This window comes from Cricetulus griseus, chromosome 5 (assembly GCF_003668045.3).
Source record: "Cricetulus griseus strain 17A/GY chromosome 5, alternate assembly CriGri-PICRH-1.0, whole genome shotgun sequence".
NCBI lineage: Eukaryota > Metazoa > Chordata > Mammalia > Rodentia > Cricetidae > Cricetulus > Cricetulus griseus.
In genome coordinates this window covers 97,738,188-97,763,397 of record NC_048598.1, presented here as the reverse complement: position 1 = coordinate 97,763,397, position 25,210 = coordinate 97,738,188, and the positions used below count along the sequence as shown (strand labels likewise).

General features: G+C 41.3%; 1 protein-coding gene across 8 annotated transcripts in view; it reads left to right on the top strand.

Moving 5' to 3' along the window:
- Window positions 1-25,210, top strand: part of LOC100766213 (zinc finger protein 431) — a 60,950-nt gene that overhangs the window by 17,385 nt on the left and 18,355 nt on the right. For 3 of the 8 annotated variants that reach the window (XM_027416913.2, XM_027416914.2, XM_035444942.1), the window contains exons 2-4: window positions 19,421-19,547; window positions 19,749-19,809; window positions 21,381-24,952. In XM_027416913.2, coding sequence (XP_027272714.1) covers window positions 19,421-19,547; window positions 19,749-19,809; window positions 21,381-22,449 — 1,257 coding nt within the window. In that variant the 3' untranslated portion in view covers window positions 22,450-24,952. Of the gene's footprint in view, window positions 1-16,196; window positions 16,286-19,420; window positions 19,548-19,748; window positions 19,810-21,225; window positions 21,293-21,380; window positions 24,953-25,210 lie in introns of those variants that run through there. The other 5 variants (XR_004770026.1, XM_027416920.2, XM_027416917.2 and 2 more) reach the window with 3 other exon arrangements.

The following is a 25,210-nucleotide window of genomic DNA, read 5'->3' as shown; positions in this document are numbered from 1 at the left end:
CATCACATGGTTCCCATAGCTCCCTAAGGCAACACAGGCCACAGACATCACCTAGAAGCTCAGGCCTAGATGACACCATGTCTCCAGGTGGCAGCACAGACCACCAAGATCAGTGTGGTTCCAGTGGCAAAGTGGCTCTTGGATACTTACATGACCACTTGTGGCAGCTCCAGACAATGGCATATTGGTGGTCTTTGGAGGCAAAATGGGTCATGGATGGCCACACAGATGGAACTGGACATGACCCTTGGCAGCAGTCCAGGCCTGGATGTCACCATGGCCCCAGGTGGCTAGAAGGCCTATTCCTCACCACCTTCCCTTGTTTCACAGCCCACGGCACCATTTGACTTCTCTTTCCCTTACATTTTTCCACCATGTGCCTGCTCATGTGCTGCAGGGCACAAGGTGGACCCAAGGATATCTTCTCACCAATCCATGTCTTAAGGACACAGACTGGCCTTTGAGTTGCTTGCGCCCACCTGAGCACTGTGGCATCAGACATGCCATGGATGTCTTCTGCCAGCCCAGGTCTTGAGGTCCCATGCTGTCCTTTGGGTGGTTTTCAAACTGCCTGTAAATTTTTTAAATACATAAAAATGAGTAAGTCAACAAAAATTAAAAATAAAACAAAGAAGCAAAAACCATCCTGAACTATTTGTATGTGAAATAATGCAATAATCATCTGAATATTATCTTCCTGAGAATCATTTATTTCCTACTTGTGCAAGACTGGAAAAATCTAAAATTAGGTGCATCCTGAGAAGAAGCATATGTGATGAGTAGTTTACTTAACCTCACCATCTCAATCAAAAAGATTATCAGCAGTGATAGTCATTTTAGCAAGTGTTTTAGTTTGCAACTGTTGCTGTGATAAACACTGTTGAAAAGCAATGTGTGGAGGAAAGGTTTCACTTCTTGTTATACTTCAGTTAGCAGTCAGTTACTGAGAAATGCCAGGGCAGGAAGCTGGAGTCAAGAACTGAAGCAGAAGCCATGCAGGAGTGCTGTTTATGGCTGGGTACCTCATATCTTTCTTAAGTGCTTGCTTACATAACCCATGACCAATAGCTCAGGTGGCCCCATCCTAGAGATCTGCTCATTCAATCATTAGTGAAGACAATAGCCCACAGTCTTTTCTGCATTAGAGACCAATCTTATGGAGCTATTTTCTCAATTAAGATTCCCTCTTCTAGCCGGGTGTTGGTGGCGCACGCCTTTAATCCCAGCACTCGGGAGGCAAAGGCAGGCGGATCTCTGTGAGTTCAAGGCCAGCCTGGTCTCCAGAGCGAGTGCTAGGATAGGCTCCAAAGCTACACAGAGAAACCCTGTCTCGAAAAGGAAAAAAAAAAAAAAAGATTCCCTCTTCTCTATGATTTTCTACTCCTGGAACCTTATTTCTCTGCCTTTACTATTGCTTTACTAAAACACCATGATCAAGACAACTTATAGAAGCAAGTGTTCATATCAGGGCTTAGAGATCCAGAATTACAGTATAGGACTGTGGCTGCAGGCAGGTAAAGCAACTAAAGAAACCAAGAGCTGAGGGCTCTTATCTTGGACATGAAGCAGAGAGTGCACTGGGAGTAGCTCGTGGCTTTTGATACTCTAAATTCCAACCATTAAAATACTTCCTCCAATAAGACCAAACCACTTAAACTATCCAAATGGTGTCACTAACAGGGGATCAAGAATCGAGATGCCTGGAATAAGATGGGTATCCCATTCAAAACACCACAACTAAATTCCTTTCTGATCTTCACCAAAAGACAACTCACAGAATAATCAAGACACTTTTAATGTCTCTATTTCAACTCATTCCATGTTCCCCTTGTTAGCATATCAGCTCTAAAATGTTGCTTGGCTTTATAATAGTCACTTATTCTATGTAATATGCATGCAAGTATAAAAATTATCTTAGTAAGATGCAAAGAACCTTGATTTTCCATTCTAGACAGAGATTACTGATAAAAGTAGTATGTTTGCATTCAAGAAGCTAGAAGAAATAAAAGCCAGTGCTTAGCTGGTTTCAGCATTACTCTTTTTATGAAATCTGGACATACATCAAATAGGACTGTGTTTACAAATTAGGAAGTCTTCCCTCATTTATGCCTGTCTGGAAATACCCACAGAGACATACCTGGAGGCCCCCCACTCTATTTTCTTCTGTCTCTGCCTCTCTGTCTCTCTCTGTTTCTCTCTCTCTCTCTCCCTCCCTCCCTCCTTCCCTTCCTCCCCCCCCCTCTGTGTGTGTGTGTGTGTGTGTGTGTGTGTGTGTGTGTGTGTGTGTGTGTGTGTGTGTGTTTGAGTAATGTAAATCACAATTTATTCTGGTTAATAATAAAAATTAGTCAGGGGTTAGATCCATGTCTCAGGGGTTAATAGGACTCTTGCAGTGGACCTGAGTTGAGTCTCTGTCACCCAAGTCTGGTGGTCTACAACTGCCCAAAACCTCGGCTCCATGAGTCTTGTCACCGTTATCATGACAGCAAGCACTCAAAAGGACTTATGCCTACACACACACACACACACACACACACACACACACACACACACACTATTAGAAAGTAAACAAAATATTCATTCATTGCAGTGAGAATATTTCAAGTTTTCCTATTTTATTATAATGTGCTGATAGTATAAATGTGTGATTATAAAACTCTTAGTCATTTCATAGACATGTCTTTTTATAGCAACTACTATTTTTTCATAATTTAAATTTCATAATAAATTTTCACTGAGAGCTTTTTGGAGATATTTGGAGAAGATGACACTGTATCTTATGAAGATAGCCCAAAGTGTTGTAATGACCTAGAGAAAGCTTTAGATTTCCTGAATACTGTTCCTGAGTCTGCTGGGATGGGGCTGCCATTGATCACAATAATGGCTATCATAGTGAAAGAACCTGTCCTAAGGAAAACAATAAAGTATGAGAAGATCTGTTGCCAGGAAAGAGAAGGAATTGACACATTGGGTAGAGCAACTGTCACCACCAACAGGGATTGTAGAGGCACATGTTTTGGGATATTTGTTCACATTGTGAACCCGGAGTTTGTATTTGCATTAATTAAATAAAATCAACCTTTATTCAGGAGGCTGAGTTAGCAACTACTTGACAGGAAGTAATCATAGAGCCCCAGAGGGCATCTGGAAGAGATACAGAGACACACATGAAATCGTAAGTAGGGACTGAGTGCAGTGTGGTTTCTTTAGTGGGAGTGGAGCAGAAGAATGCTCTTTTGGAGATGCCAGAAAGGAGAGAAGGTTGGCTACTCACTACACAATCTATCTGAGCTAGCAGATTTTCAGGCCAGCCTTTGAATCGAGTCTTATTTATAGATAGCTAGACTGGCAGCAGCAGAGCCAGTACCTGCAGGAACTTCCACTAGGCTGCAGCCTGAGGGGTTGGGCCTCTGCTAGAGAAGAGTGACTCTGCAGTGGGTACCCACTGCAGAGTCACAATTGTTGGCTGAAGCAGCCATAAATTAAGGCACACCTACCATGTTGAAGATACAACAACATTTGGTGCTCCAATGCAGGGCATGACTACACAGACAGAAACGTCATTCCAGCTGGCTCTGCCAGTTGCCACCTGGGCCTCTCCATGAGAGTACTCACAGCAGTTGTCTGCCACTTGTCAGGACTCCAGAAAGTACACTCCTGCTTGGAAAGTAAAGGAGTAGCTTGAGTTCACTATGAACACTGTGGACAAACTGAGAAGTCTGCAGATTTAGTAAGAATCCTAGGAAGTCCCTTAGGAAAGAGGAACCATCCCTGCATCTCTGGGATGAAGCCTACTCGATCATGGTGGATGACTTTTGATGTGTTTTTAGATTTGGTTTGCCAGTATTTTATTGACTATATTTGCATCAATGGTCGCAAGGAAACTTGTTCTATAATTCTCTGTCTTTCTTGCATCTTTTTGTACTTTGTTTATAAGGGTAACTATAACCTCATAAAAATAATTTGACAATGTGCCTTCTGTTTTCATTGTGTGGAAAAAATTGAGAAGTATTGGTATTAGCTCTCGTTTGAAAGTCTGGGAGAATTCTGCACTGAAACTGACTCTGGCCTATTTTTGGTTGGGAGACTTTTAATGACTGTTTCTATTTCCTTAGGGGTTATAGGTATGTTTAAATTGTTTATCTACTCTTGATTTAATTTTGGTACGGGGTACCTATCAAGAAATTTGTCCGTTTCTTTTAGATTTTCCAATTTTGCGGAGTACAGGTTTTTGAAGTATGACCTAAGAATTGTCTGGATTTCCTCAGTGTCTGTTGTTATGCCCCCCCTTTTCTTTTCTGATTTTGGATGAGGGTTTGTCTATCTTGTTGATGTTCTCAAAGAACCAGCTCTTTTTTTAATTGGTTCTTTGTATTAGTCTCTTTATTTGTATGTATTGATTTCAGCCCAGAGTTTGATTATTTCCTTATGGATGAGATTGCTTCCTTTTGTTCTAGAGCTTTCAAGTGTTCTGTTAAGTCACTAGTGTGAGATTTCTCCAAATTATTTATGTAGGCACTTAGTGCTATGAACTTTCCTCTTAGCACTGCTTTCACAGTGTCCCTGAAGTTTGGATATGCTATAGATTCATTTTCATTGAATCCTAGGATGCTTTTAATTTCTTTTTTAATTTCTTCTGTGACCCAGTCATAATTCAGTGGACAGTGGTTTAGTTTCCATGAGTTTGTAGGATTTCTTTATTTTGTGTTGCTGTTGAACTCTAACTTTCACCTATTGTGGTCTGATAAGATAAAGGGGTGATAAGTATTATGAAAATATCCCCTGTAGTGGGTAACTCTGCAATGCAATAAGCCAATCTAGCTGAAATAAACTATAAGTTTTAATGTGAGTAAAGCATTCCCAGGTATCCCCAGGGGAAACAAGGCTGCTCCCAAGGAGTGACCTTACATACCCTGGAAGCACGATCTTTGAGCAGCTCCAGGGGAGGAGCTGCTGCTTGGGTTGGCTTTCTTTGGGTGGGGTGTGGAATTGGAGGAGTGGGGTCCACGTCCCAGTCATAGACCTGGGTGGGTTTGGAATGGGGCTCAAGCTAGAGACTGTTGAGATTTTCGTTTTGACTGCGTATGTGGGCAATTTTAGATACAATTCCATAAGGTGCCGAGAAGATGGTATATTCTTTTGTGTTTGGTTGAAATGTTCTATAGATGTCTATTAAGACCTTAGAGTCACAATATCTGTAGTTCCCTTGTTTGTCCATAAAGTTTCTGTCTGGCAGACCTGTCCATTTGTGAGAGTATGGTGTTGAAGTCTCCCACTATTAGTATGTGAGATTTGACATGTGATTTAAGCTTTAGTAATGTTTGTTTTACAAATGTAAAACTTTGCATTTAGGGCATAAATGTTTGGAATTGAAATTTTATCTTGATGTATTTTTCCATTGATGAATATGAAATGTCCTTCTCTGTCTCTTTTGATTATTTTGAAGTCTGTTTTGCTAGATATTAGGATAGCTGGCTTGTTTCTTAGGTCCATTTTATTGAAAAATTTTTTCCTAATCATTAACTCTGAGGTAATGTCTGTATTTGATGTTGAGGTGTGTTTCTTGTATGTAGCAGAAGGATGGATCCTGTTTTCATTTCCATTCTGTTTACCTGTGTGGGTTTTTTTTTTGGGGGGGGGGATATTGAGTCTATTGATATTAAGAGATATTAATGGCCACTACTTTTGTTGTTTTTATTTATTTTTATTTAAATTAGAAACAAGCCTGCTTCACATGTCAATCCCAGCTCCCTCTTCCTCCCCTCTTCCTCTGCCCCCTACCAACTCCCGAACTACCCAGGGAGGGTGAGGCTCTCCATGGGGGATCGCCAAAGTCATAACCAGTGCTTGTTAATTCCTCTTATTTTTTGGTTTCAGGGGTCATGGTAGTAGTAGTGGTAGTCGTAGTCGTAGTCGTAGTAGTTGTCATCATCATAGTAATAGTAGTAGGTGCGTGTGTGTGTGTGTGTGTGTGTGTGTGTGTGTGTGTGTGTGTGTGTGCGTGTGTGTGTGTGTGTGTGTGTGTGTGTGTGTGTTTTCCTTTCTTTGGGTTTTCCTGGTGTGAGTATTGCCTGTGGGGTTTTTTTTTGGCGTGGGGTGGGGGGGTGGGGGCAATAGCTAACTTTCTTTGGTTGGAGTTTTGCTTTTAGTACTTTCTGTAGGGTTGTATTTATGGATAGGTATTGTTTAAATCTGGTTTTGTTATGAAATACCTTGTTTTCTCCCTCTGTGGTGACTGAAATTTTTGCTGGGTATAGTAGAAGAGATCCCCTGATTAAACTGGGGCTGGGGAGGAGGTGGAATGGGAACATGAGGGGTTAGTTTGGACTGGTTGGCTAGGTTGGGGGTGAGACAGAGACTCCTTCCCTCTGCCTAGACAGAAGCACAATCTAGTCAGCTTCTGCCAACAAACTCTGCTGCCAGAGAGTTCATTTACCTTTTTGCCTTTCATTTTGGTCACTGACAGTTTTCTTCTTTCACTGGCTCTGTTCCACATGGGTTGTTTTCAGAATGTCATGCCTTTCCGAGACCCAGTAGGGTACACGTTTCACGCAAAAATCCTCCATTCCATCTATCATGGATCTGCTTTCTTGTCACTGACAGTTTTAAGTTACTCTGTCTTTTTAAATGTCCTGTCTGTTTGCTAAGTTAAAACCAGTTACCATAAGGCTGGAGGGCTCTGAGGAAAGCATCCCTCCACAGCCTCTCAGTTTAAATACAGTTCTCCAGACACATCCTGCACTAATGTCATTGTAGCCATATTAAGTACAGAAAAATTTTATAACAGGGATAAACCTTATTCAGTCTCCTCTATATGTTTTCATCCATATACAAAGTGTCTATCCAGATTTACCTAGACAACACTCTTGATGCTTTCAGAGATCTACAGAATATGGCATTTAAAATATTGACTAAAAAACTTATGAATCAGAGAAACCCAGATCCTGACAGTGACCCAAAGTCTCCAAAGGAGATTACAGGACACCTCCATGTCCACACAATGCTGACCTGGGGGCAAGATGTCCCGATGCACACCTGCTGCCATGACCTGGCCCAGACCATGAACAATTGACAGGACATTGGAGAATTGATTGTACCCTTTTTGCCTAGACAAAATAAGGTCAGTCTTTTCCATGTCCCTCGTCTACAGCGAGAAAAAGACCTCTCACCTTGTAGGCCTGGTTATGTTTAGTTATGTTCCTTGTATCCTGATTATCTCCAAGATTATTATCATGAAGGGGGGTTGAATTTTGTCAAAGGTTTTTTCAGCATCCAGTGAGATGATCATTTTTTTTTCTTTCAGTTTGTTTATATGGTAGATAACATTGACAGATTTTCATATGTTGAAACACCCCTGCATCTCTGGGATGAATCCTACTTGGTCATGATGGATGATTTTTCTGATGTGTTCTTGAATTCAGTTTACCAGTATTTTATTGAGTATTTTGAGTCAATATTGATGAGGGAGATTGTTCTGTAGTTCTCTTCCTTTTTTTTTCTGGTTTTTTCAAGACAGGGTTTCTCTGTGTCTTTGGAAGCTGTCCTGGAACTAGCTCTTGTAGGCCAGGCTGGTCTCGAACTCACAGAGATCCACCTGGCTCTGCCTCCTGAGTGCAGGGATGAAAGTTGTGTGCCACCACCGCCCAGCTGTACTTCTCTTTCTTAGTTGTTTCTTTATGTGGTTTGGATACCAAGGTAATTACAGCCTCGTAAAAATAGTTTGGCAATATTCCCTCTGTTTCTATTATGTGGAATAATTTGAAGAGTATTGGTATTAGCTCTTCCTTGAGTTTCTGGTAGAATTCTGCACTGAATCCATCTAGGCTGAGATTTTGGTTGGGAGACTACTGATAGCAGTTTCTATTTCCTTAGGGGTTATAGGTATATTTAAGTTGTTTTTCTGTTCTTGATTTAATTTTGGTATGTGGTACTTATCTACAAAATTGACCATCTCCTTAAAGCTTTCCAATTTTGTGGAGTAAAGGTTTTTGAAGTATGACCTAATGATTCTCTGGATTTCCTCAGTTTCTGTTGTTATATCCCCTTTTTGTTTCTGTTTTTTTTTTAACTTGGATATTCTCTCTCTTTCTTTTGGTTAATTTGGATAAAGGTTTGTCTATCTTATTGATTTTCTTGAAGAACCAACTCTTTGTCTCATTGACTCTTTGCATTGTTTTCTTTACTTCTATTTTATTGATTTCAGTCCTCAATTTGACTATTTCTTGCCCTCTACTCCTTCTGGGTGAATTTCTTCTTTATGTTTTAGTGCTTTCAGTTGTTCTGTTAATTCACTAGTGTGGGATATTTCCAGCTTCTTTCTATAGGCATTCAGTGCTATGAACTTTCCTATCAGAACTGCTTTCATTGTGTCCCATAAGTCTGGGTATGTTGTGTGGTCATTTTCACTAAATTTTAGGAAGTTTTTTCTTTCTTCATTTCTTCTTTGATCTAGTGGTGGTTCAGTTGATCACTCTTCAATTTCCATGTTTGTGGGATTTCTGAAATTAATGTTGCTGTTGAATTCTAATTTTAAGCTATGGTGATCTGATAGAGTTTAGGGGTTTATTCCAAATTTTTTTAACTGTTGAGGTTTGCTTTCTTGCCGAGTATGTGGTCCATTTTTGAGAAGGTTCCATGAGGTACTGAAAAAAAAGTATATTCTTTTGTGTTTGGCTGGAATGTTCTATAAATATGTGTTCAGTCCATTTGAGTCATAACCTATGTTCATTCCATTGTTTCTCTGTTAAGCTTCTGTCTAACAGATCTGTCCAGTGACAAGAGTGGAGTGTTGAAGTCTCCCACTATTAGGTGTGTGGGGCTTGATTTGTGATTTAAGTTTTAGAAATGTTTCTTCTATAAATGTAGGAGCCCTTGTGTTTGGGGCACAGATGTTCAGAATTGAGATTTCCTCTTGATGGATTTTTCCTGTGATGAATATGAAATGCCCTTCTTTATCTTTTTGGATTGATTCTAGTTTGAAGTCTATTTTGTTAGATATTAGGATAGCTACACCAGGTTGTTTCTTAGGTCCATTTGATTGGAAAAGTTTTTTCCCAACCCTTTACTCTGAAGTAATGTCTGTGTGTGAGTTTCAGGTATGTTTGCTGTATGCAGCAGAAGGATGGATTCTGTTTTCGTATCCAATCTGTTAGCCTGTGTCTTTTTATAGGTAAATTCAGACCATTTGTATTAATGGATATTAATGAACAGTGATTGCTAGTTCCTTTTATTTTTGTTTTGTTGGTGGTGATGACATTGTGTGTTCAATTCCATTCTTTAGTGTTTTCTGCTGTAAGCTCATCTATTTCCTGTGTTCCTGTAGACATAGGTGATTTCCTTGTGTGGGCATTCTCCTTCCAGTACTTTTGATAGCGCTGGGTTTGTGGATAGGTAATGTTTAAATTTGGTTTTCTCATCTTGTTTTCTCCATCTACAGTCATTGAAAGCTTTGCTGGGTAAAGTAGTCTGGGCTAGCACCTGTTAATCCCTTAGTGTCTGCATCACCTCTGATTAGGATCTTCTGGCTTTCATTGTTTCCATTGAGAAGTCAGATGTAATTCTGATAAGTCTGCCTTTATCTGTTACCTGGCCTTTCTCCTTTGCAGCTCTTAATATTCTTTCTTTAATCTATATGTTTTTGATTTGATTATTATGTGATGAGGGAACTGTTTTGGGTCCAGTCTATTTGGCATTCTGTAAGCCTCTTGTATTTTCATAGGCATGTCTTTCTTTAAGCTGAAGAAGTTTTCTTCTATGATTTTGTTGAATATATTTTCTGTGCCTTTGAGTTGGACTTTTCCTTCTTCTATCCCTATTACTCTTCTTTTTTCGAGACAGGGTTTCTTTGTGTACCTTTGGAGCCTATACTGGCACTTGCTCTGTAGACAAGGCTGACCTGGAACTCACAGAGATCCTCCTGCCTCTTCCTCTTGAGTGCTGGGATTAAAGGTGATGCCACCAATGCCTGGCTGTATCCCTATTATTCTTAAGTTAGGTCTTTTCATAGAGTCCCAGATTTCCGGCATGTTTTGTGTTAAGGATTTGTTGAATTTAAATTTTTCTTTGGCCAAATTATTTCCTCCAAATTATCTTCAGTGCCTGAAATTCTCTCTTTTATCTCTTGTATTCTGCTGTTTATGCTTGCATTTGTGGTTCCTGATCATATACCCAGATTTTCCATTTCCAGAATTCCCTCGGTTTGTGTTTTCTTTATTGCCTCTATTTCAGATTTCATGTCTTGAATCATTTCCTTCACTTGTTTGATTGCTTTTTGTTGGTTTTCTTTAAGGGACTTGTCTTTTCCTCCATTTCTTTAAGACAGTTTTTCATTTCCTCTTTAAAGGCCTCAATCATCCTTACAAAGTTATTTTTTAAGTCATTTTCTTCTACTTCATCTGTGTTGGATGTTCAGGTCTTGCTGTTGTAGCAAAACTAGTTTCTACTGGTGCTTTTTGCTCTTTATATTCTTAAGTGTGTTCTTACCTTGTTATCTACACATCTCTTCCTCTAAACCGTTCTGAGCCTCGAGACTCCCTTGATGCTGCTCTGGGCCTGAAGCTCAACTCTTCTTCTGAGGCTACTTCTGGGCTGACATTTGGGCCTCTCACTTAGGCTGCTTCTGGGCCCTGCTGCTGTTCTGGGTCTGAGGCCCTTGGCTCCCTTGACACTGCTCCGGGCCTGTAGCATGGGCCCTTCTCTGACACTGCTTCCAGGCTCCCTATATAATTTCTTAGTACTACTTTATTTCTCAGTGTGATGAACAGGTATTTTGATGAAGGATTGACACATTCTTGAGCAGTGTTTGCAATGTAAACACACAATTCGCCACATAGGAAAGATTAAGGGTTTCCAATCAAGCAGAGAAAGAGAGATCTCTAGGTTGGATAGAGATGATGTCCAAGGGCTTTCCCTGTCACCAAAGAGTGTCTTGTCAAGGGCAGCTTGACTTCTGGTCAATTTGGAGAGAGGAGTTAAAAGGGGAGTTCCCATTAACATCAGCAGTCCCTTTGCAGGACATTCTGTTGTATCCTGGATAGCCCTAGAATCCTCTGATGTCACTGGTATTATGGTAACACCAACTGCTCTTGGGTACTTTATTCAATGCATATAGGGTGCACCATGGACATGCTGGCAAGCATGAGCAGGGTATTTGGGAGAGAGAATAGAGAGCAAAGAAAGATCAGAGGGAGGCAGAAGGAAGCTGGCCTTTGGTCATGGAATGAAACAGCAAGAAATAGGAGACCCTTCAGAAGGCACAGTGAGTCCTGGGCAGGAAATGTGGGCTCCCTGGAGGAGATGGGTTTGAGGTGGGCCTTCCAGGCAATAGGATCAGGAGTTGGGAGTCTCTAGGAAGGAACTGTGTCTCCCATCTTGTCATATTTCTTGAAAGACAGGGATTCCAGAATATTAGTTTGTTTATCTGAAAAGCCTGAAGCTGGCAGTGGCATAGATGTTGTTCTGGGAGTTCCTGCCCTTGAGTCTCATTGTAAGATTTAGAAACCATCAGGAAAAAGGAGGGACTATTGAGATGTCCCAAGCTTAGGGCAGGGCATCACTGCATTTCACTGCCAGTGGATGACTGTAGGTGCCATGGTGGAGTACTGGGAACAGGGAGAGAAAAGTGCTTTAGGACAAGACTTCGGTTGTCAGGATTTACAGAATGACTGTGACCAGAACTCTTTGGCAGTGGCCCGTTATGTTCTTAGTCAGCAGGTGAGGGGGCCCAGCAATTCTCTAGCATAGCGGAAGAACTATTAGAGCCTTTGGTCCAAGATAAAGACCAGCTCTTTCCTGCCAGCTTTAGTGTCCTGGGCTGTAGTGGGTGGCTTCATGAATCTGGTGACCATGATCTACCCCTACATGTCTTCTCTACAGGCATGTGCTGTAGTGATCTAGCAGGGAATCTTGTCATCTGTACAGCAAGTGAGTGAGTGTGGACTTAGCCATTTCCCTCCTGGCTTCTTGAGCCACAGGCTTAAGTTTTCTGAAGCCAAGTTCCATGCTGTGCAGCTGTGAATATGCCAGTGGAGACTGCCCCATGGTGCCAAGAAGTGTTTGTTGAGAGAGACTGAGGCAATCAGCACCCTCTTCTCCACAGAGAGGTGGGCAAGTTGACATTACCAACTGAGAACCAGCCAGGACAAAGTCTCACGTTTCATTTCCATTTCTCAATATCCCACAGTGTTCTAAGGCTGCACTGTAATGAAGTCATTGGTATGGTAGGGGCTAACTATCCTTCTTCATAGTACTTATATTTGCTTATGCTGACTGTGAATTCACCTCAGGTTTGCCTGTTTATTAATCAGATTTCATGGAAGTAGCAGTCCTTATGAAATGAGTGTCTATGTCTCTTTCTTTCTATCTTTCCTCTGTGACAGACACACAGAACCCCCTTCTTCTGTGCCTTTATTTAGAGTGCCAGCAGAAGGTATGGCCCAGATTAATGCTGGGTCTTCCCGCCTCTAAAGATATGGATTATAGTTTTATTGCCACACCTCAAAGATTAAGAATAGAAGTGGATGTCCCACTTTAAATTTGCGATTGAGGGACTTGGGCCCAACTTCTGCATGCCCACTCTGGGAAATTGCTCCCTGGGGTCTGCAGGCAGACTGAATTAGTCCCTGAGGACCCAGGGACCCTGACTCTGCTGAGATCACTGGACTACTCCGCCCCCAGGCAGTTCAGAGTGCAGAGAGTGCAAAGGTGAGCTTCTTAGGCCTCTGACTTGGGCCCAACTACTGCCTGCCCACTCTGGGAACTCATGCCCCGGGGTCTGCAGCCAGGTTAACTGGGCCCCTTAGGACCAAACATCCCAGAGTCTGCTGACATCTCTGTGCTAGTCCTGCTCCTGCCCACCTATAGCGAGTGCCTCAGACCTGCCTGCACCCACCTTGAGTCCCATCAGAGTATCGGAGCCAATTGCACCCACCTGAAGAGAACTCATGACCCATACACACCAAAAAAAGGAAGAGATAACATTTGTACCCACTGGAAGAAGATATGGGAAGACGACAATATAAGAACACATCCAACAACAGAGAAACCAATATGACAACACTAGAGTCTAGGGACCCTAGACCAACAACAAATGAAAATCCCAACACAGATGAAGCAGAAGAGAGCAACCTTAAAATTTCATGCAGATGATAGAGACAATAAGAGAGGAAATTAGAAAATCCTTCAGAGAAATGAAAGAAAAGGTAAACTAAAAGATGCAAGAAATCAAGGAAAGCCAAGAAAATACAATTAAACAGATGAAGGAAAAAGTTCAGGACCTGAAAACTGAAATGGAGACAATAAAGAAAACACAAACTGAGGGAATGCTGGAAGTGGAAAAGCTGAGTAAACAATCAGGAACCACAGATGCAAGTATAACCAACAGAATACAAGAGATGGAAGACAGAACCTCAGATGCTGAAGTTAAACAAGAGGAAATAAACTCATCAAGCAAAGAAAACCTTAAGTCCAACAAATACTTAACATAAAATATACAGGAAATATGGGACACAGTGAAAATACCAAACCTAAGGATAATAGGTATAGAAGAAGGTGAAGAAACCCAACTCAAAGGTGCAGAAAACATAGTCAACAAAATCATAGAAGAAATCTTTCCCAACGTAAAGAAAACCATGCCAATGAAAGTACAAGAAGCATACAGAATGCCAAATAGTGTGGACCACAAAAGAAAGTCCCCTCATCACATAATAATTAAAACACTAAACGTACAGAATAAAGAAAGACTATTAAGAGCAGCAAAGGAGAAAGTTCGAGTAATATATAAAGGCAAACCTATTAGAATTACACCTGACTTTTCCATGGAAAATCTGGAAGCCAGAAGGACCTGAATAAATATTCTACCAACTCTAAGAGAAAACGGATACCAGCCTAGACTACTATACCCAACAAAGCTTTCAATCACTATAAATGGAGAAAACAAGATATTCCATGATAAAGCCAGATTTAAACAATATGTAACCACTAATCCAGCCCCACAGAAAGTACTGAAAGGAAAACACCAACCTAAGGAAATTATCTACACTCACAAAAATAGATAGATAACCCATGTTACAAAAACCCAAAAGAAAAATCAGGGTAAATCCACATACAATATCACTACCAACAATAAGTCAAAAACAAACAAAAAATGCTCAATGGACGTTAATTTCCCATATTAATGGTCTTAACCCGCCTATAAAAAGACGCAGGCTAACAGATTGGATATGAAGACAGAATCTATCCTTCTGCTGCATACAAGAAACACATCTCGAATTCAAAGACAGACATTACCTCGGAGAAAAGGGTTGGGATAAGATATTCCAATCAAATGGACCTAAGAAATGAGCTGGGGTAGCCATCCTAGTATCTAGCAAGTTAGACTTCAAACTAAAATCAACCAAAAGAGATGAAGAAGGTAATTTCATATTCATCACAGGAAAAATCCATCAGGAAAAAGTCTCAATTCTAAACATCTATGCTTCAAATACAAAGGCACCAACATTCGCAAAAGAAATATTATTAAAACTCAAAGCACAAATAAGACCTCACACAGTTATAGTGGGATATTTCAACACCCTACTCTCACCACTGGACAGGACCACCAAGGCAGAAACTTAACAAAGAGACCAAGAAAGTTATGACCCAATTTGGATTAACAGACATCTATAGAACTTTCCATCCAAACACAAAAGAATATACCTTATTTTCAGCATCACATGGAACCTTCTCAAAAATCAACCACATACTTGGCAACATAGCAAACCTCAAAATGTACAAAAAATTGGAATAATCCCATGTGTTATCAGACCATCATGCTTTAAAGTTAGAATACAAAAACAACACAAATTGCAGAAAAGCTATCAACTCATGAAAATTGAACCACACGCAATGACACCATTCCTGGGTCAAGGAAGAAATAAAAAAAGAAATTAACGACTTCCTAGAATTCAATGAAAATGAATACACAACATACCCAAGATCTCCTGAGCAAATTGGGAGCATGGGGAGAGGGCAGAGGGAACTAGGAGAATGAGAAGGGGAGAAGAGGAGGGGTGAGGAAGACATGATGGGGCAGGGAAGTTGAGTTGAGGGAAGAACAGAAGAGAGCTAGATAAGAGATACTATAATAGAGGGAGACATTATAAGTTAAGAGAAATCAGGCACTAGGGATATGGCTGGAGAGCTACAAATATGACACCAACTAACAATCTAAGCAACAGAGGCCTCAATAACCTTGCCTTCCCTGGTTTTCTACTCAAGTCTGTGTGACACCCTTTGATCCCCAGAGACTTAGCTTCGCTGGCCTTGAGGAACATAATAAACTTCAGTGTGACCTCAATGCCTGACCGTGTTTCTCAATGCTACAAGATCCTATGTCCAAATCAGGTTCACAATCCCCCTTACTGGCTGAGGAATTCAACATCAGAAAGACACACTCCAAATAGCCCTCATGGAGTCTGAGATTCAGGGAGGGGCACAGGAAGCACACTTAGGAGACAATGGTTCAGAACTCATACATCTGTTCCAGTGAGGGGAGGGATTTGAATTCATCTTCACTAACATCCTCACACCTTGAGTGGCCTCTGCAAGGCTCTGGCAGAAAGTTTAGTCACTACATTTGTGATTTCCCTTTGTTTTGAGAGCCCCTATGTAACATTCTGAGGATTTTCCCCAGGTTGTTTACATCAGAGGATTCATCTTGCTTGCCCACCATCCTGTCTAATTTCCCAGCAGCCTGTTTATCTCATTGAGTACGAATCTTAAGGTGGGGAAGACTCATTCCTACACAATGTTTGGAAAGTGAGCACTACACACCCCACAAAGAAGAAACGTTTCTAGTGAAGCAGAGATACATCTACCTTTGAAAGGAGGGAGTGTTGAAGGGTGTCTCCTGTGACCTAGGAGTGGCTCCTGGAAAAGTCAACTTGAAGTATAGTAGTTACCATGTGGTTACCATGTGCCAACAGCAGTCTCATACTTGGACATTCTGTTGTATCCTGGAGAGCCCTGGCATCTCCTGTGATATCACTAGTGTTGGCCTGTGGGGCATTCATTCAGGGCCTTTACGGTTCAACCATAGACATGGTGGCAAGATGAATCAGCCTACTTGAAGAGAGACTGAAGCAAAGAGAGGTCAGGGAGAGCCAGAAGGAAGCTGGTCTTTGGTCCCAATGTAAAACAACAAGAAATATATCTTCCAGGGGGAGACACAATGAGTTTGGGCAGGGGATGGAGTACTTCCTGGAGGAGGCAGACATGAGCTACGTGTTCTGGGAGTCGTGCTTAAGAGGTAAGAGTTTTCTGGGAACTGATGGCCTATCTTGCTTCTCTGAGTTCCTACAGAGCACTTCCAGATTTAAAGATTTCTCATGGCTACTTTGACAGAGAGTCAGGAAAAGTCCAGGCTGCATCTTCTGTGCTGGGAGCTCCTTAACTTCAATCTGAGTGGCAAAGGAGGCGAGCAGGAGGGACAGAATGAGTAAGGAGGGGCCAGGGAAGGGTACTGCTGCACTTCCTCCTCGGTGGATTCCTTTAGGTTCCATGCGAATCTGATGACAATTACAGGGTTGAAAAACCCCCTGGCTATGAATCAAGGACTCAGACCTTCAGATACTTTGCTCCTGAGCACAGGTGATGAGGGCTTGGTGGTGCTTAGCACTGGGGACTTTAGCCCTTACCTGCTAAATATATATATTACACATATACCAACTGACATTGTCTTACAAACCAGCGTGGCTCTTCTGGCTTATGCAATCCAGGGCCACAGAGACTGCAGTAGGGGCTGAGGCACATGTCTACTCATAGTGCTTGGGGACAGAGACATGGCTTATGTGCCGCCTGCTTGAGGATTGCTGCCCTGCTCTTTCAGGGCCTCAAGGGCTTCTATACATTCCCTCATCCCTGTGGTTCTTCTTGGTGCTCAGCGTGTCTCTCCTGACTCTATGTCACTCAACTCTACAAACTCACTTGTTTGTCTCCTTACATGGACTATTGGGGATGCATCATCCACACCCTCCCTCCACACAGAGCTGAAGCTCCTCAAATACCAGCTATACCATTCTTGGGAATATACATAAAAGATGCTTCACCCTACCACAAGAACACTTGCTCAGCTAAGGTCATAGCAGCTTTATTCATAATAGCCAGGAACTGGAAACAACCTAAATGTCCCTCAACTGAAGAATAGATCAAGAAAATGTGGTTTATTTACACACACAATGAAATATTACTCAGCTGTTTAAAAAACTGACATGAAATTTGCAGGTGATGGATGATTCTAGAAAAGAATCCAGAGAGAGACAATGTAGACCCAGAAAGACAAACATGATATGTAATCAATATAAATGAATATTAGCTACAAATGTTAATTTCACAAGGTTTGGGGGTGGGCATGTGCATGGACTAACTACATAAGCACATAGTGACCTGGGCCTGAATGTGATGTATTGAATAAAAACTTCCCATATAGAATGATACATATGAACACTTGGCTCTCATTGGTAGCTTTCTTTGTGGTCCTTCTTGGAATCTTTAGTAGGAGAAGTCTTTCTAGGAAGTTACTCCTCATTGGGGATTGACTTGAGGGCTTATAGCCTCCTCCCAATTTCTGTTCTTTGTGTCTACTTTTTTGTGGTTGAAGTTAATCAGCCAGATCCTTCTCATGCCATCATGTATTCATCTCTATTGTAGACTATCCCTAAAAGCATACAGTAGAAGAAAGTACTTTTCATCCATAAGCCATTTGACTGCCTGTTCTTATTTATTTTGTTGTTTTGTTTCAAAAGACAAGGTTTCTCTGTATAGCACTGAGTGTCCTGAAAACAGTTCTTGAGACCAGGCTGGCCTCAAAATCAGAGATCTGTCCCAGTGTGCTTTACAGGAGCTGATATTAAAGGTGTGTGCTCACATGACCAAGTATTCAAGTTTTATATTATTGGTTGGTGGACCTGGAATGAAGGTTTTTGTACATGTCAAACATATGCTGTTGTGCTGAGCTTCACCAGTGTCTTGAATTATTTTTCTCCTAGGTTGGGATATACTCATTAATCCTCTTCAGTTATTTAGTCACTGGGATGCAGGTGTATGACATTCTTAGTGTCTTTTGTGTGTGCATGTGTGTTGAATTTTTTGAACAAATAAAAATATTTTGCCTCTCTGCTTGGATAGGCACCATATGTGTGCCTGTTGAATCCAGTAGTCAGAATATGGTTCCAGAAACTCTGAATTTGGAGTTATGAGTAATTGCAAGCCCTCATATAAGTACTGGAAGTTAAACCCATCTCCTCTACGAGATCAGAAAGTGCTGTTCACTGCTGTACCAACTAACCTACCCTAATTTTTTTTCTTGTTTTCATAGTCTCCATCTACATTGCTTCCATTTTCACCTATTCATCTCTACTGGTGTTAAACATCCATTCCCTTTTAGTAAGATCATATTAATTTTACATTCAAACTATGATGTTTCGGATTTCTTTTTGGTTTTTCAAGACAGGGCTTCTCTGTGTAGCTTTGGAGGCTATCCTGGCCCTCACTCTGGGGACTAGGCTGACCTTGAATTCACATGGATCCACCTGCCTCTGCCTCCCAACTGCTGGGATTAAAGGTGTGCACCACCAATACCCGGCTGATGTTTCAGATTTCTGAGAAATGATTACAGGATGGGCATGAATGCTTATCTCTTTGTAGGAACTTCAGTGATATCCTCTCTTTGTTGGTTGGTTTAGGTTTTTGCAGGGTGAGACAGGGTCCAAATATCTCTTGGATCTCATATCATGGGTCAGAGGGGCCTCTAACTCAATGAAATTCACATGCCTCTGCCTTCTGAGTGGTAGGCTTAAAGGCATGAGACAATATATCCTGTTTGCTCATCTTTTTGTAGTTAGTAATAGTTCATTCAATTTCTCCAATGTGTACTTAGTACTGTTGATTTGTTTCCTTGTCTCTGAGGTATGTCTGTTAATAGTCATTTCGCTTGGAAGGGTAAATCCCATTCACAGGCAGAGAAATGACACGTGTGAACTGTCATTTCTGTAATGGCATCTTGCCTGATCAGTGAACGTAGTGTGGGCCACACCTTTTGGGTGTGGTATCAGGTGCAGAAGTGACCTATTATAAGGTAGAAGAGGGGCTGGCTCACACTGCCTTGTTGTGGAGAGCATTGGAAGAGCCAAGACTGCATCTTCTGGAGCAGGAAGATGGCAGCAGTAATTTACTCTTATCTGTGTAAGTCCTTAACTAATAAACACCTATGTATTATTTATCTTGGGTCTGGTGAACTCACTTAAAGCCCACCTTCAAACCTCCTTTTCAGTTTCCTTCTAAAACAAGCTTTTCCAAAATGGAATAACTTGTAAAATACTAGAATTAAGTGAATGTATTGTGAAAGATGGCTACATTCGTATTCTAATCAATATCACACTTCCAGAATGCAGTGACCTATGATGATGTGCATATCAGCTTCACTTGCAAAGAATGGGCTTTGCTGGATCCTTCCCAGAAGAATCTCTACAAAGATGTGATGCTGGAGACTTACAGTAACCTTGCTGCTATAGGTAAGACTGAGTTTCCCTTCAACTTTTAAAATAAGAAGACGAATGTGTCTTGGTTATTGGTCCTCTTCCGTAATTTTGAAAATGCTGCAGAAAGTGGTGGGAAGAAAATCAAGCACAATTCTTAGGGTCACTGAATATAGTAACTTTACATTTGTATACTTTACAGTAATATATCATGCGTTTTCTGGTACTATATTTTAGGCTACACATGGGAAGCCCATAATATTGAAGAACATTGTCAACGATTTAGAAGACACAGAAGGTAATTTTCTGTTCTAGAAAGATGTTTTCAGCACTGTGAACACAACCAGCCATACACTCCCGGGTTCAATTCTAAGTGGGAGTGTTTTGACTTGAGGAAGGGAAAAGTTAACTACCCAACGACACTAATGATGAGTCAGGAAACACCATATCATCTCAGGAGGGCTCCCAGCAGATACTGAGAAGCCACAGTTTATTGAAGAATCCACTTAAATAATTAGTTCCTCAAGGGCTGGGGCATGACCAGAAAGTATCTATTATCGTGTATATAGCTGATATCTAGTGATTCTTTTAAATTAAGCCTCACCTAAACAGTTCCTAGTCAGGTAAACAGGTGTGGGCCTACTCAATGCTTAGGCCCATAGAGATGCAAACTAGGAGGCATTCTCCACTGAGGTTATGCTGTTCAGTGGCAAATCAGCTAGCATCTGCAATACAAAAGATGCTAGGGCTTCCAGACACTGGAATCTGACGTCTGAACCCCGAGAATTTCTCTAATGGAATTGTTATTGCTCCTGACAATTTTCATGTGCAAACTAATACAGATGTCCCACAGAAGAATTTTAGTGTGTCTTAGATGTTTTAAGAAGGAGTAACAATGTACATAAGTACAGCTTTAAATGTATTGATTATTAAATTCTCACAAGACTATGTACTTCAGTGTCCCATAGCTGATCTCTATTAACAAGACTTTCCGAAGACAATGCATTAATAGATATCACCGTTTTAATTATAGCCCTATGAGAGATAGGCTGTAGGTCTGTCAATCCATTAGTTCCATACCACTGTGATATGGCAAAAGACATACCTGATGATTAGGTGATAAGTACATGTCTAAAGCCTTCAAATAAGCAAGTAATCCATATTAAAGTTTGGTAATTACCAAAGTGTATTGAGAGTGGCTGTTTATGATAGTAAAGAAGGTGGTTACAGAAAACTTTAATACTCATATCTCTATGAAGAACAAAAATTAATCTGTGGGTGCATTATGGAAACCTTTAATTTCATATTTTTTCTTTATTCCTATATTATGTCACTCTTGAAACAAGCCACGTGTGCATAAAGAATATAGAAAGAATAGCAATGTACATCTCTCCTAGAACAATTAGAAGATATCTAGTATTCCCCAATAGGAGTAGACTTTCTGAATAATTAAGTTTACAATTCATTTTTATCTAATTTCATCTGCAATATATCAACTCATACTACGACAGAAACTCCTGTTAAACAAAAAAGCAGAAATACTTTTGTCTTTGTTCACTTTGCAAATGTAGTGTGTCTTACAGTATAAGAGAATGTTATGAATATAATGACCATGTAATTCTAAGTTCTTCAACATCCCTTGAATTACATGAAAAAACCTTGTATGAAAAAGGGTATAAATGTGACCCATGTACTAAATCTCTGGCAATCACAGGTACCCTCAAACACGTAACAGAAACCATTATGAAGGAGCGTTATTAATGTAAACAACCAGGTAAAATCCTAAGATCTGTCTTCTCTTTACAATTAGATCAAACTGTAAAATTAATATATATGGTAAAGCATTTACATGGCCAATTACCTTCACAGGCTTAAAAGAAGTTATACTGAAGAGAAACCCTACAAATGTAGTCAATGTGGTAAAGCCTTTTCACAGAGGAGTCACCTCCATGCTCATAAAAGAACCCATACTGGAGAGAAACCCTATGAATGCGATCAATGTGGGAAAGCCTTTTCACAATGTAGTCATCTCAACACTCATAAAAGAATTCATAGTGGAGAGAAACCCTTTCAATGTAATCAATGTGAGAAAGCTTTTGCAGATCACAGTTATCTTAAAAAACATGAAAAAACTCATACTGGAGTGAAACCCTATGAATGTAACCAATGTGGTAAAACCTTTTCAAAACCTGAGAGTCTCCGAATACATAAAAGGAATCATGCTGGAGAGAAACCCTATCAATGTAATCAATGTGAGAAAGCTTTTGCAGATTACGGTTATCTTAAATTGCATGAAAGAATCCATACTGGAGAGAAACCCTATGAATGCAGTCAATGTGGGAAGGCCTTTTCACAACAGAGTCATCTCAACATTCATAAAAGAACCCATACTGGAGAAAAACCCTACGAATGTAAGCAGTGTGGTAAAGCTTTTTCAAATTGCAGTGCTCTTAAAATACATGAAAGAATTCATACAAGAGAGAAACCCTATGAATGTAATCAATGTGGGAAAGTGTTTTCACATGGGTCTAGTCTCCGGATACATGAAAGAACTCATACTGGTGAGAAACCCTTTGAATGTAATGAATGTGGGAAAGCCTTTCGAAAACGCAGTGCTCTCCAAACGCATAGGAGAACTCATACTGATGAGACACCCTGTGAATGTAAGCAATGTGGTAAAGCTTTTTCAAATAGCAGAGGTCTTAAAATACATGGAAGCATTCATACTAGAGAGAAACGCTATGAATGTAAACACTGTGGGAAAGTGTTTTCACACAAGCCTAGTCTCCGGATACTTAAAAGAACTCATACTGGTGAGAAACCCTATGAATGTAATGAATGTGAGACAGCTTTTCCAAAACCCAGTGCTCTCCAAACGCCTAAGAGAACTCCTACAAGGGAGAAACCCAAGCCGGACAGTGGTGGCGCATGCCTTTAATCCCAGCACTCGGGAGGCAGAGACAGGTGGATCTCTGCTAGTTCGAGACCAGCCTGGTCTACAGAGCCAGTTCCAGGACAGTCTCCAAAACAATACAGAGAAACCCTGTCTTGAAAAACCAAAGAGAGAGAGAGAGAGAGAGAGAGAGAGAGAGAGAGAGAGAGAGACCGACCTACAATGTTGGAAAACCTTTTCACAACATAGTCATCTCCAGATTCATAAAAAAAAAAAAAAACTCATACTAAGGGAAGACATCCAAGGCGCATCTGAAGCAACTCAGTCTAGGGAGACACAAGCCAACCACTTGTGTCCTGGGCTGGCAGAAAGACAACCATAGCTCATATGATCCTACTTTATTCAGGCAGTCACAAGCCACCCCCAAGCCAGCCTGGTTCTTCCAATTATGCCATGGCAAGAAGGTATCTGTGGGTCCATACGATGCCAAATGGCTCAGGTGGACACAAGCCACCCATAGGCCAGTCTGGATCCTCAAGACCTCAGCTGACAGGAAGACATCCAGCACTCATCTGATGCCACGTGGCTCAGGCAGACACAGGCCACCTCAAGACCTGGGCTGGCAGGAAGACATCCAAGGCCCAAGCTGGCACTAGGCAAGTGGGTCAAAATATGATAAGCAAGTATGTGGTAGGGAAAGAAACAGAATGGTCCATGTACTGTAGAACAAGACAGGGCAGATGTTAAGGTGGTAAGGAGTAGACATGGGTGGGAGGCCTTGCTACTCAGTGACTTCATGACATCCAGGCCTAGGCTCCTGCCAAGGGCTATCTCAGGGTCCATGATCCTCTCAGAGCAAGAATTTGTGGCCATTTATGGTCCATGTTGCCACCAGTGGCCATCTAGGTGTCTTAAGAGCCATGCTGATCTTGGTAGACTGCTGCCAGCTGGGGCTATTATGTGTTCCAGTCCTGAGCTGCTGCTGAGTGCCATGTGTGGGTCCATAGCCAGTGTCAACTCCATGTGTGGGTCCATAGCCCTACAAGAGCCAGGGTCTGAGTTGACACCTGTTGCTCTTCTTGCAACTTAAGGCGGTGGGCGCCTGGAGTCTGGTATGCCACCTGGGACCATATTGGTGCACAAAGGCCATACTGCATCTGGGATCTTCAGATCTAACTGGCATGTAATACTCTGATGCTATTGTGACATCTGGGCCAGAGCTGCAGCTGGGGGCCATGTCTGGGTCAGTGACCTTACTGAAGCCAGGATATATTCTGATGGTTGTGGCTCTAGATGCCACAACGGTCATGTGGATTCCTGGTAATCTGGGTCCATGTTGGTACTTGTAGTAGTTTGAAGGTTTTTGGCCCCCATAATCTCATAGGGGTGGAACTATTTGTTGAAGTGGGTATGGCCTTGTTGTATGAAGTGTGTTATCTTCAGGGCAGTCTTTGACATTTCTTGTGCTCAGGATACCCACCACTGTCTCATCAACTTCCTATTACTTTAAGATGTAGGACTCTTAGCTATCTCTCCATCACCGTATTGCCTGCATGCCACCAAGCTCCGGGCCATGATGAAAATGGGCTTCAGTCTGACATTGTAAGCCAACCACTCCAATTAAATGTTTTCTTTATGAGAGATTCTCATGTTGTGTCTTCATAGCCATAAAAATCCTAACATAGATAGAAGATGGTGCCAGAATTGGGGTATTGCTGTGATAGGCCTGACCATGTTTTTGGAGGAATTTGGTATTTTGGGGTTTGGAAAGCAGGAAATACTTTAAGCACTGTTTAATGGGCCATACTAGGGGGTGCATGGAAGACAGTGGTGCGAAATATAATTTGATGAACTTTGAGGGGCTCACTCAAGCGTTTTCTGAGAATTTTCGTATCTTCTTTAGAAAGATCATTCTTGTTACTGTTTTGCTGAAGAAAATGCTGCCTTTTTCCCTTATCTCAAGAGTCTCCCTGAGCCTAAAGTGAATAAATTTGAATTAATTCCATTGGCAGAAGAAATCTCAAAAAAGCCCCGTATAGAATCTGTCGTGTGGTTATTAATGAAGATTTATAATGAAAAGGAGCAAGCTGAACAGGTAAACTAAATTACAAAATGTAAAATTTAAGGAGAAACGGAACACCAAAAAGTAAAATGGAAATAAGTCCTGTGTTTAAAGAGATAAAGAAATGGTGATTTCGGCAAAGACCCTACCCAGCTGTTTCCAAAAGGCCTAATGTGGTGGTGCTTGCCTTTAATCCCAGCACTCTGGAGGCAGAGATAGGCAGATCTCACCCAGCTAAATTTCCAATTTGTGAAAAGTAATTTAAGAGAAACTTAGAGCAGGGTGTGTTGGTGAACAGGTTTGATCCCAACACTCAGAAGTCAGAGGCTGATGGATCTCTGAGTTTGAGGCCAGCCTGCTCTACAGGGTCCAAAAACATCCAACCTTAGGGCACTGAATGTGGAAAACAGATTGAACACGGGGGTGGGGAGGTGGCATGTTCCAGCCCAAGGAAGCAGCAGAACTTGGCAAATTTGATCATGTGGTTCAAACTTTTGAGTTGAGAGTAGAAGAAATGGGTTATGGAAACAGCCACCATGCTTAAGGAACATCACTGAGGCCAGGCATGTATCAGGAGTGTGCTTGAATGGAGTTGAAGTCTGGATTTCCTTGGAGGACCCAAGATGTTAGAGACTCGAGAGTCATGGGATACCTGCCGAGGACAGCTGCTAACGGAGTGGAATCAAGAAGTGTATTGCATCAACAAAGCTGAACAGAGTTGGAGATGGTGTTTTGATGCAGAAT